Raw genomic sequence first — 22,407 nt, 5'->3', positions numbered from 1 at the left:
AAATCATTTTACGAGACAAACATCATCCTGATACCAAAACCCGGCAGAGACTCAACAAGAAAAGAAAATTTCAGGCCAATATCCATGATGAACATAGATGCAAAAATCTTCAATAAAATACTGGCAAACCGATTGCAACAGCATATCAAAAAGCTCATCCACCATGATCAAGTAGGATTCATCCCGGGGATGCAAGGCTGGTTCAACATACGCAAGTCCATAAACGTAATTCACCACATAAACAGAACCAAAGACAAAAACCACATGATTATCTCGATTGATGCAGAGAAGGCTTTTGACAAAATTCAACAACCCTTTATGCTAAAAACCCTCAATAAACTAGGTATTGACGGAATGTATCTCAAAACAATAAAAGCTATTTACGACAAACCAACAGCCAATATCATACTGAATGGGCAAAAACTGGAAGCATTCCCTTTGAAATCTGGCACTAGACAAGGATGCCCTCTCTCACCACTCCTATTCAATATAGTACTGGAAGTTCTAGCCAGAGCAATCAGGCAAGAAAAAGAAATAAAGGGTATCCAAATTGGAAAGGAGGAAATCAAATTGTCTCTATTTGCAGATGACATGATTGTATATCTGGAAGACCCCATCATCTCAGCCCAAAATCTCCTGAAACTGATAAACAACTTCAGCAAAGTCTCAGGATACAAAATCAACGTGCAAAAATCACAAGCATTCCTATACACCAGTAATAGACTTCAAGAGAGCCAAATCAAGAACGAACTGCCATTCACAATTGCTACAAAGAGAATAAAGTACCTAGGAATACAACTAACAAGGAACGTAAAGGACCTCTTCAAGGAGAACTACAAGCCATTGCTCAACGAAATAAGAGAGGATACAAACAGATGGAGAAACATTCCATGTTCATGGTTAGGAAGAATCAACATCGTGAAAATGGCCATACTGCCCAAAGTAATTTACAGATTCAATGCTATTCCCATCAAGCTACCAATGACCTTCTTCACAGAACTGGAAAAAAACACCTTAAACTTCATATGGAACCAAAAGAGAGCCCGCATAGCCAAGTCAATTCTAAGCAAAAAGAACAAAGCGGGAGGCATCACACTACCGGACTTCAAACTATACTACAAGGCTACAGTAATCAAAACAGCATGGTACTGGTACCAAAACAGAGATATAGACCAATGGAACAGAACAGAGGCCTCACAGGAAACACAACATACCCACAACCATCTGATCTTCGACAAACCTGACAAAAACAAGCAATGGGGAAAGGACTCCCTGTTTAATAAATGGTGTTGGGAAAACTGGCTAGCCATGTGCAGAAAGCAGAAACAGGACCCCTTCCTGACACTTTACACCAAAATTAACTCCAGATGGATTAAAGACTTAAACATCAGACCTAATACCATAAAAACCTTAGAAGAAAATCTAGGCAAAACCATTCAGGACATAGGTGTAGGCAAGGACTTCATGACCAAAACGCCAAAAGCAATGGCAACAAAAGCCAAAATAGACAAATGGGACCTAATCAAACTCCACAGCTTCTGCACGGCAAAAGAAACAGTCAGTAGAGTGAATCGGCAACCAACAGAATGGGAAAAAATTTTTGCAGTCTACCCATCTGACAAGGGGCTGATATCCAGAATTTACAAAGAACTAAAACAGATCTACAAGAAAAAAACAAACAAGCCCATTCAAAAATGGGCAAAGGATATGAACAGATACTTTACAAAAGAAGACATACAGGAGGCCAACAAACATATGAAAAAATGCTCATCATCACTGGTCATCAGAGAAATGCAAATCAAAACCACATTGAGATACCATCTCACACCAGTTAGAATGGCAATCATTAAAAAATCGGGAAACAACAGATGCTGGAGAGGATGTGGAGAAATAGGAACACTTTTACACTGTTGGTGGGAATGTAAATTAATTCAACCATTGTGGAAGACAGTGTGGCGATTCCTCAAGGACCTAAAAATAGAAATCCCATTTGACCCAGCAATCCCATTACTGGGTATATATCCAAAGGATTATAAATCATTCTACTACAAGGACACGTGCACACGAATGTTCATTGCAGCACTGTTTACAATAGCAAAGACCTGGAACCAACCCAAATGCCCAACGATGATAGACTGGATAGGGAAAATGTGGTACATATACACCATGGAATATTATGCAGCCATCAAAAACGATGAGTTCACGTCCTTTATAGGGACATGGATGAACCTGGAAACCATCATTCTCAGCAAACTGACACAAGAGCAGAAAATCAAACACCGTATATTCTCGCTCATAGGCGGGTGTTGAACAATGAGAACACATGGACACAGGGAGGGGAGCACTACACACTGGGGTCTGTTGGGGGGAAATGGGGGAGGGGCGGGGGGTGGGGAGGTGGGAAGAGATAGCATGGGGAGAAATGACAGATACAGGTGAGGGGACGGAAGGCAGCAAAGCACACTGCCATGTGTGTACCTATGCAACAATCTTGCATGTTCATCACATGTACCCCAAAACCTAAAATGCAATTAAAAAAAAAAAAAAAAAAAAAAGAAAAAAAAAAAAAAAAGAAAGAAAAAAAAAAGAAGTCAGGGTAGTTTATTTTATTTTATTTTTCCTGGAAGGAGGATATAAGGAGGCAGGAGCACAGTTCCTGGTATGCTGATAATCTGTTTCTTGACCTAGGTGCAGCTTGCAAGAGTGTGTTCAATTTGTGCAAATCAATCAAGCTGTATATTTATAATTTGAGCACTTCCTTCATGTGTGTAATACAGACCAGTTGCATTATTGGTTCTAATTTTCTACCTCCCCTTATATCTATGCCCTTTACCATGTAAATTTACAGATACTCTCTCACTCGGACTCTAGAATCCATCATATGACTTGATTTGGTCAATAAAATAAATAAGAAGTAAAGGTGTGATTGCTCTTGGCCTGAGCCTCAAGAGGCCTTGTGTGTTTCTTCTACTCTTGTGCTTTTGTTATGAACATTGTATAGACATGGTAGAACTAGCTCACTCATCCCAGGATGACAGTCTCAGCTAAGTCTCTCCATCCAAACACAGCTTGGAGCTGGGCTCTAAGTTGTTAGATAGATGAATAAGTGAACACTGTCAAGATAAGTCAAGCTCAGCCCAGATTTCTGACCCACAGCGAATCCACAGATGTATAAACCGAAGATCACTGGTTTTATCAAGCTGACTGTTATAATAGTGGAGAAAAGTTCAGGAGGACAAAAATTGGGCAGAGTTAGAAGAAAAAGAGAGAATGAAATTGAGACAGAAGACATTTCATTTAAAAAAATTATTCCATTGAGCTGGGTTTGAAATATTGCACTGTTTGTTCTCCTAATGCTGTATTGCCATACATGAAATCTATAGTTTCCCGAGTCTATCAGCCAGCTTCCTAGGGATGCTAAGGGGACTGAGGACAGGGAAGAGATAACACTCAGGAACATAGGAGGATTTGGGTCTAAACGGGTTGAGGGAAAGATAACCACCTTTACTTTTGAGTAGGGTTGGGTTTGAGATCTCTGAAGGACATGCAAGTGGAGTTTTCCAGCAGGGAGAAAATGCAGAGCTAAAGCTCATGTCTTTGTTGGAGATCCAGATTTGGCCATCTTCAACAAGCAGGTTGTAGCTGAGGAAGCTGGGACTGGACTTGAACTCTAAAGTCAGTGCAAAAAAAGCTTGAAACAGCTGTGATGGCTAACACCTGGTTATTCCATGAAAAATACTTCAGTCAGTATGGGTGATTTGGAAGTGGTGATCAAATTAAAACCGAAGCATGATTAATATTAATTATAACTCAATGAGAATATAATTAATAAACGTCTCTTGTCAGCAAGCAGAGGATGTCCTGTAGCACTAAAGCATTGCTGTATATCATGTGTGCCAACAATCAGGAGATCCAAACTGGAGCAGATGAGGGACTGTGTCTGACATTGGACCAGCTGGCCTGACCCAGCAGAAGTGGATGGGGAAGTACTGAATGGGGCTTCTCGGAGGTGTGAGTTGAAGGGGAAGGAACAAGAGACCTCCAAAGTAAGGGAAGACTGAAAAATGGGAGGGACTGGGGTAGAGCCCCAAGTAGGGACCAGAGGAGAAAATAGAAATAAAGTAATCAAGGGAGATGGGACACGAAGATGGAATAATGAGGTAAACAGCAGGTGAGAAGAGGAGGTCAACCCGGAAGGAGAAAGCCAGGTCGAAGAAAGAAGGTAGAGAAGAAAAGAAGGGATGGGAAACAGAGGAGGAGGCAGCCAAGAAAGCCTGGATGCTGATTCATAGAAGGGGAGAGGTAGGAGAAGGAGGAGCTGGAGGGTAAGATAAAGGTGGGAAATGGAAGAGTGAAAGAGTCGTCTGGGTGTGTGATGGCTAGACAGGAGTTCAGAGAGCAGCGGGGTCGCCAGGCCACTACCTTATGGGCCACGGCTCATTGGCTGTAGGAGCTGGGAAAGGGCGTCCCAGAAAAGTACCCTTAGACTTTAGCCTGAGTCTGCGCCACTCTGGGGGACCTAGACAGGGTGGCGGGGGAGGACCGACAGACAGAACCTCGACTTCTGGCCCCAATCTGTGCCTGGTCGCCTGAGCTCAGCGGACGCTCCTCTCTGACCCAGGCGGGCGGCCCAGGGACGCGTGCGGGGACGCAGAGAGAAACTGCTGAGGAATTAGGGCAGGGAGAGACTGGTACCTGCTTGGCGCGCGTGGTGGGGCAGAGCTGGCACTGATGCTGAGAGTGGCTAAGGATCGCGGCGCCCCAGAGCAGAGGGGCTGGCAGACGCTCAAAGAGCCGAGATGGTTCAGAGTCCAAGGAAGGTCACAAGGTTGGGTAGGAGCGGTGGGGGAGTGAAGGTGCATAAGGAACCGGAGGAGCTGGAAAGACCCCGGCTGGGGTGTTCGAGGGTGGGGCTGAGTGGCTACGGACTGCACAGAGGGTGTGTGTTGGGGCGGGAGAACCACCCCAGCTGAATTGTCTCCGTGGGTTTTTCTTCCAGTGTCTTAGTTCCACAAGTTGCCGCATCAGAAGGTAATAGTTGAGGAACAAGATATCGAAGGGCAGCCTAAGGCGGAGGTGAATATAAAGCGGTGGAGAGGGCGGGCGCGCGGGCGCAGACACCTTGTGGAACTAAGGAAACCTTCGTCCTCCCTGTCTCCCTTGGCTGAATCCCTGAGAAAGGGGTATTCCTGCGAAGCCGAGCCAGGGCTGGCCGCGCCGGGGTGGGAGGCAGGATGGAGGGGCGGGAGCCAAGGCCGAGGGGGGCGGACATGGGGTGGTGTCTCGCACTCCATAAAGGGGTCCGCGCTCTCTTGTGCTAGGGCAGCGGCCACCGGCGGGGAACGCGGCGCGATGGGGGTTCAGTGCCAACAGAGCCCAGTGCTGGCAGGCAGCGTCACTTTGGCCGCCTTCGGGGCACTGGTCTTGTACTTCGCGAAGCCCGCCAGCTACGGGAAGCACACGGAGATCCTGACGCCCGCGGCTACCAGCCTGTCCGCCCCAGCCGCCTGGTTCCTGCAGGAGCTACCCTCCTTCGTGGTGCCCGCTGGGATCCTCGCCCGTCAGCCGCTCTCCCTCTTCGGGCCACCTGGGCCGGTGCTTCTGGGCTTCTTCTGCTTACATTACTTCTACAGGTAGCGTTTTTCCCCTGCGGCCGCCAAGTGCAGAGCACTGCCCGCTCCCGGCGTCCAGGAGCGCAGCGCGAAGCGCGCACCTAGGAACGCCAAGGAGGCAGCGCGGGGCGCTGCGAGGAACGCTGAGGGTAGCTTGCGGGGCGAACCTGGCGGGGGCCGGGCCGGGGCTGGACGCTAGAGATTTGAGAAGCGGCTGCGGGACAGACACCGCCTTGACTCCCCCGGGACCTCATCCCCTCTCAGCCGCTCCAAATGCTCTGGCTGCTCCAGAGAAAGGCGCTGCGGGCGAGAGGCGAAAGGCGAGAGGCGAGCTGGAAAGCTCAGACTGGGCAGAGCTATTGGCTAGGACTGTTCCTTAATCCGCAGGTACCTGTGGCATCTCGCACCCCGCCCCGCTTCTCTTTCTTCCTTCACCTTTTCCTTGCCGGGTGGGGACATATTAACATAATGTTAATATGTTATTTCTGGGATCTTGGGAGAGTCTTACGCATTTGGCATCTCCTGCGGAAAACGCAGCTCACAGATTTAGTCTTTTCGGGTCTAAGAAGGAAGGTGGGCAGAGCCCAAATCCAGATTTCAAAGATGGTCAAGAGAATATACTGAGATCCCACTGACTTAAGCAAGGGTCCCTGCTTCTTAGGCCCTTCTCAAAAGGGACCAAGCACACCACTAATTCATCTACCTTTCCAGTTTCCCTGGGACCTGAATTGTGAGTGGATGAAAGTTAACATAGAGCTCAAGTGTTCCTCTAGATTAAAAAAAATATATATATATATACGAGTTCAGGAGAACTTTACCTTCTGCTCTGGGAAGGAAAGACAGGAAAGAGACCGAGGAATGTCAGGGTTCACAGAAAGATTGTCCAGCCTCAGCAAAGTGTCACAGGGAAAGGGAAGAATAAACACGTTGTTAAATTGCCTATCATGCCCAATCGTTTAGTATCTATGGTTTAACTTAACTCTATTGTAACCTTTTGAGAGATTATTTATTATGTCCACTTTACAAAGGAACTGAGGCTGAGTAAGGTTATGGGACTGAAAGAAGACAATCCAGCTGGTGCGCACTAAGATTCAAATCTGAGCCTGTGAATCTCCGAGGTTTAAGACCTTTTAGCCATTTTAAGTAGGCAGATATTCCATGCAAGAAAGGAACAGATCCCATAAACAGAGAAAGGTTAGCAAACAAAATCAAAACTTTGAAGAAGAACTGCCTTATTTTGAGTAGAAGATTCCTAGGGTCAAAAGATCAAAAAGTTTGGATTAGAAATTAGGATAAAGAATGCCTCTGGCATAGTCTCTCTCATAAAGAAAAAGTGATGTCTCATTTCGAGAGAAGGTGTCAGAGACAAATTTCAATCTTTCTTTCTTAATTCCCTCTTATCCTCTGAATCTTCTTTATTGGTCAAGACTCAATATTTATGCAATCTTAACTGAATTCTCACTCTTTCAAAAAGTCAGATATTGTCTATTGTTAAGCAATAAGAACTAAATTGATCTTTTCAACAAATATTTACTAAAAGTCTATTGTGAACAAGATTATTTTACACAGATTTTATTTTACTCATATTTAGATAGTTTAATTTGCACAGAAAGAAGGATGTTGGATACAGGAGATAAGAGATTAGTTTTTTATTTCACTGATTTTTGAATAGACATTTGACAGAGAAACGTGATTTTTATCAACAATTATTTTTATCTTTAAATTAACCACTGTATGTTGGCAACATAAACAATATTTTTATGAGGTCATTTAATCTTAGAGTAATGATTAGTGTTTTATGACAATTCTATTAACATAATGTGTAGGCTTGTTTTTGAAATCGAAAGGCACTTTGCACAATAAATTATGACCAGTACATTAAAAAAAAAAAAAAACCGAAGGAGTAATTACACATAAAAGAAATATCTACTTACCGTCCTTCTTTGGAAGAAACTTAAAAATATTAGCAAAGGTCTTGGAGATTGATTCTGCCCGAGGGAAATTGCCCACTAGAAGTACAGCTCTGAATTACTTGTCCCTGAGGCATTGGGATATGATGTTTATCTTTCCTGTTGTTTGAACTCTTTCTATGAGGCCACTGAGGCATTTGAGTGCTTACTGGGTGTTACACTCTGTGCCAAACACTTCAAGTAAATTGTTCACTCATCCTCCTACCAACCCATTTAGGTAGGCACTGGAGGTGCAGGTGGGAAACTGGAGCAAGAAGAGGTTAAATAGCTTGCTTGCCCAAGGTCACACAGTAAGGAGGAATCAGAGTTCAAACCCAGGCAGTGTGAATCCAGATCTGAGGCTCTTCAGGTATGATAATAAACTCTTTTATACTTGTTGAATAAATGAGACCTCATTCTTGCTTTTTAAAACTGTATGCTTAAAATTATTTAAATTTTTTATTCTAAAAATCATTTTTCCTAATGAAAAATGAATCATAATTACAGCATCTAAGTATATTAAATGTTAATGCTTTAGAAATTTTTTTTTCACTTTATTTTTTTTAAAAAATATATATTTTATTGCATTTTAGATTTTGGGGTACATGTGAAGAACATGCAAGATGGTTGCATAGGTACATACATGGCAATGTGGTTTGCTGCCTTCCTCCCCATCACTTCTGTCTGGCATTTCTCCCCATGTTATCCCTCCCCAACTCCCCACCCCCCACTGCCCCTCCCCCAGTTCCCTCTCACAGACTCCAGTGTGTGATGCTCCCCTCCCTGTGTCCATGTGTTACTGTTCAACAACCGCCTTTAAGTGCAAACGTGCAGTGTTTGATTTTCTGTTCCTGTGTTAGTTTGCTGAGAATGATGGTTTCCAGGTTCATCCGTGTCCCTATCTATCAAATCTTTTTTCTTAGTAGATTTTCACGCATGCTTGTTATGTTGAACATATGGTTTTTTGTTCTGTTTAATTACCTAACATTTTATAGTGAGTACTTTCCCTCATTATCATAGATTTCTTAAAATCTGCTGATTTCATCTAATGTAAAAACAATAATTTACCTATACATTCATTTATAGTTGGGCATTTAATTTGTCTTGGGGTGGGGCTAGGTTCATTGAAGCTGTGATGTGCACTTATTGCATCTAAATTCTTTTCAAAAGCTAGTCTGCCTTCTTAGTCAGGATTCCCAGAAGTGGTTCAAAGGTTATGAGCATTCTTTAGGGTCTTGATATTCACACATATCTGTTTTGAGGTTTAAAAAGTCATTTGGCTTGATAATAAGGTTGCATTAAGGAAGAAGCATCAGGCTCTCTTGGTTTTATCTTGTCCTGTGTGTTGCTATGACAGAGAATAAGATGGAGAGACAAGGAGGAACGGTGGCTCAGGTTTGGTTCAGACTCTTTTGCAAAATGTCCATTGGGGACTGTGCAGAGCAGCAATATGTCCTATTGAATGGAAGTTAAAACTTGTTACATTTTTCTCAATGCAAAGATGATGCACAAGACTGTAGACTTCACAGGGTCAAGGGTTTTCGTTTCACTTTTTAATGGTTGTATCTCCAGTGTATACGAAGAGCTGGGACATAGTTTGTACTCACTAACATTTGTTGAATGCATGAATGAACTCTACTTACAACAACAGTACAGACAGTATTGTAGGAGAGCTAGCAGCAATTACTTGGGAATCATCATTGCTGAGATTGCATAGTTAGGTCAATTCAGATAACTTTCCTCCCTTCAGAATCTATTGTTGTGGCTGCTGGGTTGTTTAGCCACATGAAAGTGACTGCTGCCTAAGCATATTGCCTAATCCCACTGCCAAAGTTATTTGAAGTCAAGAGTTATCTCACCTCTTGTTGGCTGTGATTACAGCTGTGGAATGACCCTTTGTCCAAACTCTGATTGATCTTCGCTTTCACAAAAAGTCTTGGTGTTCCATACAGCGGTCAGTCATACCACTTATGCATGTGGTAGCTGATGTCTTTTTCAATACTTTGATGGGACTTTGATAACTGAATGAACAAGACACAAAGAAACATTTTTTTTTTTTTTCTAGAAAAAGGTGACTACATTGTGAAAAGGTTTTGGGCAGTGTAACATTCATGATTACACCTAGAAGCAGAGCATAATGCACGCATTAGAGTCTGCTTTAATTCAGAGAGATATTCCCTAAGGTTTAGATGCTAAAACATTTTCTTAATTGTCCAGATAAAATCATGGCCTCAATAAAATGCCTTTTTGCTTTATTGGTGAGTTCATTCTCCAGCAGAACTTCTCATCCTTCAAGATTCAGGTCAGGCATCATTTCCTCCAAGAAGCCTTGTCTGAGTCTTTTCTTCTCCCTAAATCCAGTTGTGATGCTGTTCCTTGGGCTTTCATAGTAGCCAGTGTGGCTTTCCTTGAGGCATTTCACACACTGGATCATTAATTCTCTGTTCTAAGGAAATGTAATTCTCATCTGTCCAGCCTCGTCGTTTTACAGAAGCAAAGCACCAAAGGTTGGGTCAGTTAGGGGCAAAGCAGGAGTTGGAAACTGAGTCTCCTCATGGGCCCTGCCAATGCTTCTCTTATTTCATGAGAGGTGCAGGTGTCACAACCATTCAGAAGTAATCAAACCTCTCTAAGGAAACTACTCATTTGCTGAGAATCAGTATGAGAATTAATACCTAGATTGGAAACAATAGACTCTCCTCTTACAGATTAAGATAAAAAAAAAATCTCTCCTTTTACAGATTAAGATAAAAAAAAGACCAAACAAGATAAGAAATATTTCTGTGGTCACTTGATCATGTGTTAAGGATGTCCCTGAGGCATAATTTGGATCAATTAAGATTAACTGAAGGATTTTTTAGAATGAGAGCCAGCAAACATTTTCTGTAAAAAGCCAGGTCATGAATTCTATTGCAGCAACTCACCTCTACTGTTATAGCAGGAAAGCAGCTACAGACATTATATAAACAGATGAATGTGGTTGTAGTCCAATAAAGCTTTATTTACAAAATCAAGCAGTGGGCCATATTTGGCCTGTAGACCACAGTTTACCAATCCCTTCTTAAGAAAACTATGAATGGCATAGCTTTACATTCAGTGCTCTGGTAATTAATTCTATAATAAAATTTGGTTATATTCTATAGCAAAGCAATGGGCACATTTTAGAAAATTTCTGCTACATGTAAGTGGGGACTTGATAGTAAACATTGCTTTCTGTGAATTCTTGGGTTTCAAGTTTTTTGTTTGAACCCTTATGGGAAAATAGTAGGACTCTTGTAGTTTTCATTTTGGAATGACATCATAAGTACATCTGAAAAATATATAGCTATGTATATAAACCAGCTTTAGGGATCGTGACCATTTCACTTTAACCACACTGAAGAAAGAACCAACTTCTTGTTCATTTAAAATCCAATTTAATGTCACTTAAAAAGAACAAACAAAATAAAGAATTACAATTGGAATTCATTGCAATTAGAATTCAAGGATTCAGACTGGCAAAGTGACATGTACCAAATTACATGGCAAGAAAGGGCAGAGTGGAGCTTAAAGCCAGGGCTTCTGATCTTTATCAGAGTTCTACATGCTCAGAATTATGATAGGTCTTATAGGAGTCACAGGAGTACAATGCCTAGTGATTGCCCTCTAAAAAGAAGGCAGGAAAGAACTTTCATTGTGTGCTTCTCACTCTTTCTGGTGTGAAACTTGGGTGGCAGCAATGTCAGAGAGTATCAGGCAGGTGGGAAAATGTAAAATGAGAGGGAAAGAGGCCTGGTTGGTATGGGCCACTGCCAGGGGCTCCCTGAGAGATCCAGGAATTAGGCAACTAGAGACATATTTACCACCTTTTATTACTGGTAAAGCTGGTTTGTGGGACTGCGGCTTTTATTTTAGATCATGTGGGCCTCTAACACTGTACCTCAGAAATACTTAGCTACAATCACGGCTGGGCAACCACAGGCCTCTCACATTAGTGCCTGTTCTCAAAAGGCAGCAGAAGGACTGAGCTGTACGCATCCTTTGGCAGGTCCTGCTGTCAGATTGATCCAGCAGGTAATTCATGTTTTGTTGCCTGAGAAGAAACGAGTGAGGGACAGTGGAAAGACTTGCAGTGATGCTCTAGTGAAGGGCCCTCAGCCAGTTGGAGGGGGAGCATAAATATTTTTTGTTACTAGATAGAATGCAAAAGTTGTCTACTTCCTGAATTTTGCCACAGCCTGGCAACTTATTTCTGGCACTTCGAGTATCTCCCGTCCTACCATTGACTCCCTGCCATGTATGGCAATAAGGACATCAAAGTCTGGATTCAAGTTGTTTAAAAAGTTTCTGTGCTCAACCCAGGAGTCTTTAACAAGACTCAGCTCAAGATAGGAGCTCTACATTTTAAAAACCTCTGAACTAGGGCCAACAGTGCAATTTGTCTTCCATTTGGTTATAGAAGGGAGAGAAGGGAAACCAATATTTATTGAGCACTGGGTGTTCCAGGGATTATATTACGTGCTTTACATTGGTTATCTCATTTTGTCCTTGAGACAATCCCTGTTATTAGTGCTATTTTACAAGTGATTGCAGTGCAGAACATTGGTGGAGTGAGTGGGAGTGAGGATGGGAGACTTGACCTGGTCCTTGAAAAATGGCCTATTCCCAGATTTCTGGGTGGGGATGTGACATCTGTTGGGAAAAGGGGCCCATTTGGTAATCTGTGACTTAAATTTGCCTTATACTCTGTATACTCGGTCTTAAATTTTTCTCCACTTTTAGAAGATTTCAAACATCGTCTATAACTATGCCATATTATCTAGTCCTACTACCCAAGTCTTAAATTAGAGTCTGGGCCATTTTCAAGTTTTTTTCTTATATTTGCTCCATATTGTTGAGGTTAATCCTAGAAGTTACTGTGAAGAAAACAGGTTAATCTGCTTTTGATATTTTTTTCTCTCTGACCATGAAACATCTCAAGATTTTTTTCATGTACAGACTCTGGTTCTCTCTTGCCTCTCTGCCTGTCCTGTTATATCAGCAGTATACAATCTTACAGAGTTATCTTTCAGAACTTAACTCTGTGTCTCATGCTCTTAGTCAATGTTCTTTACTTGCCAACAAATTTGTGATAAACAAGTCTAAGTTCCAGTGTATTGGATTGTTTGTTTTCATATTATTGAGTTTTAAAAGTTTTTAGTATATTCTGGATAGAGGTATTTTGCCAGGTATAAACTTAGCAAATATTTTCTCTCCATTTGTGGCTTTTCTTTTTTATTCTCTTAACTGTCTTTTGTTTTTTAGAAAATTGTCTTTTAGGTTCAAGGTTACATATGTAGTTTTGTTATAGAAGTAAACTACATGTCTCAGGGGTTTGGTGTACAGATTATTTCATCACCCCAGTAATAAGCATAGTACCTGATAGGTATTTTTTTGATCCTCACCCTCCTTCCATTCTCTACCATCAAGTAGATCCCAATTCTGTTGTTCTCCTTGTATCCATATGTACTTGGTGTTTAGCTCCCATTTATAAGTGAGGATATGCAGTTGGTTTTCTGTTTCTGTGTTAGTTTGCCAATGGCCTGCAAAGGACATGATCTCATTTTTTATGGTTGCATAATATTCCATGGTGTATATGTACCACATTTTCTTTCTCCAGTCCACCATTGATGGATATTTAGGTTGATTTCATGTCTTTGCTGTTGTGAATACTGCTGCAATGAGCATACATATGCCTGTCTCTTTATGGTAGAACAATATATATTTATTTGGGGGATATACTCAATAGTGGAATTGCTGAGTTGAGTGGTGATTCTGTTTTAAATTATTTGAGAAATTCCCCCTAGCCGTGTATAGGCATTCTCTTTTCTCCACAACCTTTACAACATTTATTATTTTTGACTTCTTAATAATAGCCATTCTTATTGATGTGAGATAGTATTTCATGGTGGTTTTGATTTACATTTGATGCAGAGCATTTTTTCATATTCTTCTTGGCTGCATATGTCTTTTTTGAAAAATATTTGTTTGTGTCCTTTGCCCACTTTTAAATGGATTGTTTGGTTTTGCTTGTGAATTAGTTTAAGTTGTAGATGCTGGATATTAGATCTTTGTCAGATGCAGTTTTCAGATTTTTTTTTCCATTCTGTAGGTTGTATGTTTACTCTTGTGATAGTTGCTTTTTTTTTTTTCCTGTGCAGAAGTTCTTTAGTTTAATTAGGCCCTATTTGTCAATTTTTGATTTTGTTGCAATTGCTTTTGGTGTCTTTGTCATGAAGTCTTTGCCAGGGCCTATGTCCAGAATGACATTTTTTAGGTTTTCTTCTAGGGTGTTTTAGTTTTAGGTTTTACATTGAAGTCTTTAGTTCATCTTGAGTTGATTTTTGTATATGGTGTAAGGTAGAGGTCCAGTTTCAATTTTCTGCATATGGCTAGCCAGTTATCCCAGCACCAGTTTGAATAGGGAATCCTTTCCCCATTGGTTGTTTTTGTCAACTTTATTAAATATGAGATGGTTGTAGGTGTGCAGTATTGTTTCTGGGCTCTCCATCCTGTTCCATTGGTTGATAGGCCTGGCTTTGTACCAGTGCCATGCTGTTTTGGTTACTGTAGCCTTGTAATGTAGTTTGAAGTCAGGTAATACGATGCCTCCAGCTTTGTTCTTTTTGATTAGGATTGCCTTGGCTATTTGGGCTCTTTTTTTGATTCCATGTGAATTTTAAAATAGTTCTTTTCTAATTCTGTGAAGAATGTCATTGGTAGTTGGATAGGAATAGCATTGAATCTGTAAATTGATTTGAGCTGTATGGCCATTTTAACAATATTGATTCCATCCATGGAATATTTTTGAGCATGGAATATTTTTTCTGTTTGTGTCATCTCTAATTTCTTTCATCAGTGTTTCATAATTCTCATTGCAGAGATCTTTCACTTCCCTGGTTAGTTGTATTCCTAGGTATTTTATTCTCTTTGTTGCAGGTATAAATGGGATTGCACTCTTTATTTGGCTGTCAGTTTGGAAGTTGTTGGTGTATAGAAATGCTAGTAACTTTTGTACATTGATTTTGTATCCTGAAACTTTACTGAAGTTGTTTAGCAGACTGAGAAGCTTTTGGGCAGAGCCTATGCGGGATGTTTCAGGTATAGAATTACATCATCTGCAAACAGGGATAGTTTAACCTCCTCTCTTTCTATTTAGATGCCTTTTATTTCTTTCTCTTACCAGATTGGTCTGGTCAGGATTTCCAGTACTATATTGAATAGGAGCAGTGAGAGAGGGTATCCTTATCTTGTTCTGGTTTTCATTGAGAATGCTTCCAGCTTTTGCCTATTCAGTATGATGTTAGCTGTGGGTTTGTCATTGATGGCTCTTGTTATTTTGAATTATGTTTCTTCAATGCCCCATTTGTTGAGGATTTTTAACATGATGAGATGTTTAATTTTATTGAAAGCCTTGTCTGTATCTATTAAGATAATCATGTAGTTTTTGTTCTTATTTCTGTTTATGTGTATCACATTTATTGATTTGCATATATTGACTCAACCTTGCATCCCGGGTATAAAGCCTGCTTGATTGTAGTGGATTAGATTTTTGATGTCCTACCAGATTCAGTTTGCCAGTGTTTTGTTGAAGATTTTTGCCTTGATGTTTATTGGCCTGATGTTTTCTTTTTTGTTGTGTCTCTGAGAGGTTTTGGTGTCAGGATGATGCTGGCCTCATAGAATGAGTTGGGGAGGAGTCCTTCTTCTTCAGTTTTTTGGAATAGTTTAAGTAGAAATGGTACCAGCTCTTCGTTATACATCTGGTAGAATTTGTCTTAACTGTCTTTTGAAAATCAGAAATTTTTAATTTTGATGAAGTCTCATTTTTCTATTTTTCTTTGGCTTTTAATGTCGTATCTAAAACATTTTTGCCTAATCTAAGATCACAGGGATTTTCTCTTATATTTCCTTCTACAAGACTTGTAGTTTTAGGTTTTACTTTTAGATCTATGATACATTTTGAATTAAATTTTAAAGTAGAATTACAGGTGTGAATGAAAGATTTTTGTTTGTTTGTTTTGCATGTGGACAGCCAATTGTTTTAGTGCCATTTGTTGAAAATACTACCTTTTCTCCAATGAACTGCCTTTGGACCTTAACTTTAAAAGTAGGAAAATTATATGAACAGATACTTTGACAAAGAAAACATATGGCTGGCAAATAAGAACATGAAAAGATCCTTATTATAAGCGATTAGGGTAAATGCAAATTAAACCACAGTGGGGTATCACTATGTGTCTGATAGAATGGCTAAAATAAAAAATACTGAACATACCTAGTGTTTTTGGGGATGTGGAATAACGAGAACTCTCATAAATTGTTGATGGGAATTTAAATGACAACCACTTTGGGAAATTGTTTGACAGTTTCTTGAAAAGTGAAACATATACCTATGATATACATATACCTATCATATAATCTAGCCATTGCATTTCTATTTGTTTTTCTAAGAAAACTAAAGGCATGTGTTCATACAAATGATGATAGCAGCATCCCATCTGGGGTGGCTGCAATGGGAGAGAATTGGCTAGGGCTGCGCACTCTGCAGAGCTGTCATGGCTGGGAACAAGCATGAGCCCCACCCCCTACCAAGTTGATGGGGGGTGGCAAAAGCCCAGTGCTCCTGGGAGAAGCTGTAGCTGCTCAGCCATGGCTTTGAACCCGGGCTTTCTTGTGCTCTCAGGGGCCTGGGAAGCCCCCCTGCCCCTACAGGCTTGGAAATGCCTGCTCCCACTCCTTGACCTCTCTCTGTTCTAGATGACTGCTCTGGAACAGAGCAAAGTTGTGGCTGAGTCCAAGTGCTGTTGCAGCCCAGCCTGGAGTGCACACACTCAGGGCAGCATTGACACATCAGCCCCCTGCCTCCTTGGCACCCTCCAGACTTAGGGTGCTGATGAACATAGGAGTGGGGGCAAGTAGGGGCTGAGGTTAGCTTGGCTCAGGCCTGCAGGGACCTCTTGGCATGAGCATGGATGGCATGTGGATGGTGGCAGAAGGCAGACAGGCTCCTGGGGAGTAAGAAGCAGGTCCCAGGTGAAACCCAACCTTCAAGCCAGGATGGCCTAAAACCTGAGGGCTGGGCTATCAGTTCTGTGTGGAGTCAGTGGCCCAGAGTGACAATTTATGGTGCTTTTTCTGAGCCTACTCATGGTTGCCCATGGACCAACCAGCATGTACTGCCTCCCTTCTGAGCCCATAAAAACTCTGGTTTCAGACAGACTTGGACAAAAGTCAGGACTACTATCTGTGGGAAGGAGCTACCTACGTTCAGTCTCCCAAGATCCGGTCTGTCACTCACTGAAGCTCCTCTCTGTCTTGCTCATCCTCCAGTTGTCTGCATACCTCTTTCTTCCTGGATATGGGACAAGAACTGAGGACCTGCCGAATGGGGGTACTCAAAGAGCTGTAACACAAACAGGGCTGAAATATGCCCTCTTGCTTATCGCATTGCAGGTAACAAGAAGGAGAGAGGAGCTGTGGCCCTTTGGGGAGCCCAGAACTAGGGGATCCCTGAGCCAGGGCTGTAACACCCTCTTTGGTGCTTTGTGGTTCCTGACATCTCCAAGTTTCCAGGCACCACCATGTTCTCCTCATCCAGATGTGAATGCCTACAGTGGAAGCCACTTGTGGTACATCTGGTCCAGCCACAGCCTCACATGGAGCTGGCACTCACTCACACACTCCTCATCATTCAGTGCCTGGCTCACCCTTGACAGGTGTGGGGTCCAGGCCTGTAGCACAAGCCAAGTGCAGCCTGCCAGACTGAGTGGGCAGATTGAGCCCAGTGGGCATTAGCAATTCTCACGCAGAAGGCACCTCTGGCCACAGAGGTTTCCAGCTGGTGAAGTGACACACCAGGGATCCTGTGACACAGAGACTTGTATACAAATGTTTGTAGTAGCTTTAGTTGTAGAACCCAAAAACTAGAAAGAGTTCATGCTTTATGATTATGTTTATATAAAATTCTATGGTGACATAAAATACATCAGTGGTTTCCTGAGGACACAAGAGGAACAAGAAGGTAGAAGAACTACAAAGGGTATGAAGAACCTTTTGTTGTGATGGATATGTTCATTACTTTTATGTCACATGGCTTCATGGATATATATATATATATATATATGGCTACCAAATTGCACACTTTAAATATGTTCAGTTGACTGTATAGTAATTTACTTCAATAAAAATAAGAAAACTGGTATATATATGTGTATATATATATATACATATGGCCCTGTGTCACTGAGAATTGTTCAAACTTTCTGTGAAGTTAATCTGACAATGTTCAACAAGTGCTGAAAAACTGTTTCACTTTTTTGAGGATGTAGGAGGAGGGCCAGGAATTCTAATCAAGGGAAATAATCCAAAAGAAAGAAATCAGTCTATACAAAGTTATAGTGCTATTGTTCACAACTGTGAAACCCTGGAAGTTACCTAAACGCTTTACAACTAGGGATTGCTTGTAATCAGTATGATTAAATTATCATATATACTTCAAAAATATTAATTTCATGGATTATATGTATGGAAATAAATATATAAAGCCATTTAGTTAAAAAGTAACACCTAAAGAGTACACTCTGAATTAATCTGTGTTGACATGTATAATGAAAATTGACCATGATTGGAATATAAAGTGATGTAAATAGCTGATACTTTAGGTATATATTTTTTTCTTGTAGTATTATTAAAGTATTTAATGATTTAACTATTATACCTAATAGAAGAAATAATGCTGTTTTACAAGATTTTAAGATGTACCTTACAAAATGACCATGCAATTAAATCTGAGCAGAGATATGACACCCCATTAAGATGTTACTGCAATGAGAGATTTAGAAGTTATCCTTCATGTGTGAAATCTCCCCCACTGAGCTGCTATGGCACCATTCACTTCTGAAATTGTCATCTTTCTATTTCTTCTTTGAATCAAGATGTTGAAGATCCCTTAACATGTAATCATGTTACTGAGCAAAGTACGTACATTACCCAGCAAAGCAGTACCTGGCAAAGTCCAAACTATTATCCTTTTAATATTTTGAATCTGTGAGAATCTCATCTCTTTCATCCTTAATCATGGTAAATTTTGTTTTCTTACTTTTTTCCAGATATTTTTGACTAGAGCTTTAGAAATTTTTTTGATCATCTCAGATCTAGATTTTTATTTCATTGAGTTTCACTATTGATTTTGTTTTCATTTAATTGCTTTCTGTTTTGATCTTTATTATGTCATTTCTTATGCTTATTCTGAGTTCAATTTGCTCTCCTTTTTCTATTTTCTTAAGTGGAAACCATGGTTATAAATGGAGACTTTCTCTTTCTTGTAATATTGGCATTTATTGCTGTGAATTTCATCCTAAATACTGTTTCATGGCACCTCACAAATTCTGATATATTGTTTCCATTTTAATTTATTTCAAATATTTTAATTTGTCTTTTGATTCATTCTCATATCCGTCGGGTATTTAGAAGGATGTTATTTTGTTTCCAAATATTTAGGAAATTTCCAGGCGTATTCTGTATTCATTTCTAATTTAATTCCACTGTGGGTAGAGAGCATACTTTGTATGACATATGTCCTTTTAAAACTTGTTTTATGGTCCAGAATTTGATCTATCAATCATAATAATTGTTCTGTGTAAACATGAAAAGAATGTGTATACTGCTAAGAGGGGGAGTGTTCTAAAAATGTCCATAGGTTATTTTGATTGTTAGTGTGCTTCAAATTTCTATATCTTGATGATTTTCTTTCTACCTATTCTACTAATTATTGAGAGAAGAGTATTGAGATGTCTGATTAAAATTGAAGACTTGCCTTTTTTTCTTACAGTTCTATCAGTTTTTGCTTCATGTATTTTGAAGGTCTATTATTGTATGCATAGACATTTGGAATTGTTATGCCCTCGATGAATTGATTCTTTCATCATGATGAAATAATCTTCTTTATTCTTGGTAATATTTTGCTTTGAAATCTACTTTTGTCGGATGTTAATGTAGCCACTACAGATTTCTTTTTACTAGGGTTAACATGGTATATGTATTTGTGTTTTTCCCAACATTTTACTTTTAATCTGTTTCTGTCTTTAGATTTAATGTGTGTGTCTTGAAGGTGGCATACTATTGAAGTTTTCTTTTCCCCTCTGCCATTCTGACAATTTCTGATTTTTAACTGAGACATTAGAATGTTTACATTTAATGAGATTATTTATATAGTTTGGATTACGTCTATAATCTTGCTATTTGTTTCCATTTGTGTCTCTGTTATTTGTTCCTATTTCCTATTAATATTCCATCTTTTGAATTGTGTTATTTTATTTCAATTTATATTGTTGTTGGTTTATCCATTGTAGCTCTTTCTTTTCTTCTTTTGTTAATTTGCTTAAAGATTTATTGCCTATATCTTAAATTTATCAGCCTACCTTAAGGTGATATTATACCACTTCAAGTATGGTATAAAAATCTGAAATAATATGCTTCCATTTCTTCCCTCTTGCCCTTATGTTATTGTTGTTGTTTTACTTATATATCTGCTATAAAAGCATCAGCTTATTACTATTATTTTTGTTTAAATAGCCAATTATCTTTTAAACAGTTTTAAATAAAATAGTAAAAAGCTTGTATATTTACTTATGTGGTTGCCATATTTGATGTTTTTTATTTTTGAGGGTTGATTTATGTTTCTATGCGGTATCATTTTTTCTGTTACTCGAAATCAGATTTTGTATTTCTGAAAGTGTTTTTGTTTCTTCTTTGTTTTTTAAAATATAAAATTCCAGGATATAGCATTACAGATTGACAGCTGCTTTCTTTCATTTACTTTAAAGATATTCCACTGTCATCTTGCTTGTGTTGTTTCCAACAAGAAAGCTGTTCTTGCCCTTATCCTTGTCCTCTGTACTTAGCATGTCTTCTTAACTTTGCCTGCTTTTAACATTTCTGTTTTATCACTGGTTTTGAGAAGCTTGGTTACTATATTCCTTGGTGTATTTATATTTCTTATTCTGGGGTTCTTTAAACTTCTTGTATCTGTGAGTTTAAGACTTTCATCAAAATTGGATGGTTTTCATACACTATTCTTCATTTCTTCCCCCCTCCACCCCCTCATACCCTTCTCCTTTCTTTTATTCAGGAAAGTATCTATGAAACCTACATCGTTTTTTTTTTTTTTCCTCTGTGCTTCATTTGGGTAATTTCTATTGCTATTCTTCAAGTTTATAATCTTTTATTCTACAGTGTCTTATCTGTTGTTAATGTCATCTCTGGTATTTTTATCTCAGATATTGATTGTAGTTTTCATCTCTAGAATTTTGGATTTTGTTCTTTGTTTCTATCTTTCATGTCACTAATTTTGTAAACACATGGAATGCAGTTATAACAGCCATTTTCATATTGCTAACTTAATATTTGTGTCATTAGGGCACACTTAGAGAGGAGTCAGGTGTGCTCTTTTACAAATATCATTGCATTATTATTGAGGTCTTGGAAAGGCATTGAGCCTTCATTTTAGAAAAAGGGATCAGATGCAGAGGGAATCACTATGCTTTCCCCAGGGAGGCACTTCTCTATTGCTTTTCTAGGAATGGGATCGGTTATAGAAGATTTGATTCTTGAATTTATAAAATAATATTTTGGGGACTTTGAGTAACATTTTAGGGATGGCACCCATCCAGGAAACTAGATGGGTTGCTGCCTTTCTCTGCACAGCCCTTGGATACTGTATCTCCTGATCTCCCTAAAATTGGTATCCAGTTTTTTGGTTTGTCTCCCTTCAGTTTTTTTTTTGGTCTCTTTCCATTCTTGTAGAGAGACTGAGAAACAAAGTCATGAAGTAATGTGTGACAAGCTCTGTAGGGCTATAGGATTATAGAGAGGCTACTCAGAGAGAGGGCAAGGGTATGAAGAAGAAAAGCAGATGCATAAAAGAATAGGGAAAGGGAATAAAAGGAGATGAGGAAAGAGATTGGAAGGAGATACAGCAGTAAAAAGAAGAGAAGTTGAGAAAGGAGAAAGGAGGCACAGGAAAAAAGATGGGAAAAGAAGAGAGAGTGCTGATGCAGGTTTTCCAGGGGCAAAGCATTGGGCAAAGCATTGAACAAGTTACACCCAAAGACTAGGAGCCTGAAATTAGGTGCCTGTTCTCAAAAAACAAGGACTTTTTAAGAATCAGTGCTATTGCCTAGGATAGTTAAACAGAAATACAAAAAATACTAGAGAACTTCAGGGAACTGTGAGATGTAGAAGAAAAATCAAGGGAAGAAGGACAGGAGATAGAGCCTCTAGACACCCTTAGACCATCTTGGTTTTAGTTTCATTGGTCAGACCTCTTTCCCTATCCCCACAGTCTATCTAGATGCTTACATCAAAGGCAGTGATTGCTTGACAGATTTCTAAATAGCAGTAGCAACAAGGTGAAAAAAGAATGGAATGTCCTATTAGTGGATATAGGGCCAGGTCTTCAGAAAGAGGTCATATATACTAATCATGTGTCATAGAATATCCTGGAGCACCTATCCAATTACCTACCTAAAATACTTCATTCCCACTGGTCAGTGACTTTTTTTTAAAATAAGGGGTATTGGTGTGTACATAGATATTGTTAGGAATATACAGTTTTTAAAAAACTGATGAAGTTCTATGTGTAATCTCACAAACCACCCCGTTCTACTTAAATCCTAACAGTTCCTGGAGGAAACTGTGAGATTACTCTTCAGAGCTGACTTTGGTGGTTGGGAGTGTGTTGCTTGGCTCTGTGTGTGTGTGTGTGTGTGTGTGTGTGTGTGTGTGTGTGTGTGTTGGTTTTTTACTTTTACTTATGTGCACTGATG

At 39.8% G+C, this 22,407-nt stretch overlaps 1 protein-coding gene across 1 annotated transcript in view; it reads left to right on the top strand.

Annotated features, from left to right (window-relative positions):
- Positions 1-5,352: 5,352 nt before the first annotated feature.
- The window catches only part of SRD5A2 (steroid 5 alpha-reductase 2), a 60,546-nt gene continuing 43,491 nt past the window's right edge, over positions 5,353-22,407 (top strand). The window contains exon 1 of the mRNA XM_003943978.4: positions 5,353-5,633. Within this exon, the coding sequence (XP_003944027.1) occupies positions 5,353-5,633 (281 nt within the window). The remainder of the gene's footprint in view (positions 5,634-22,407) is intronic.

The sequence above is a fragment of the Saimiri boliviensis genome, chromosome 1 (genome assembly GCF_048565385.1).
Source record: "Saimiri boliviensis isolate mSaiBol1 chromosome 1, mSaiBol1.pri, whole genome shotgun sequence".
Classification (NCBI taxonomy): Eukaryota; Metazoa; Chordata; class Mammalia; order Primates; family Cebidae; genus Saimiri; species Saimiri boliviensis.
The sequence above is the reverse complement of the archived record's forward strand: the minus strand, read 5'-3'. Positions and strand labels throughout refer to the sequence as shown.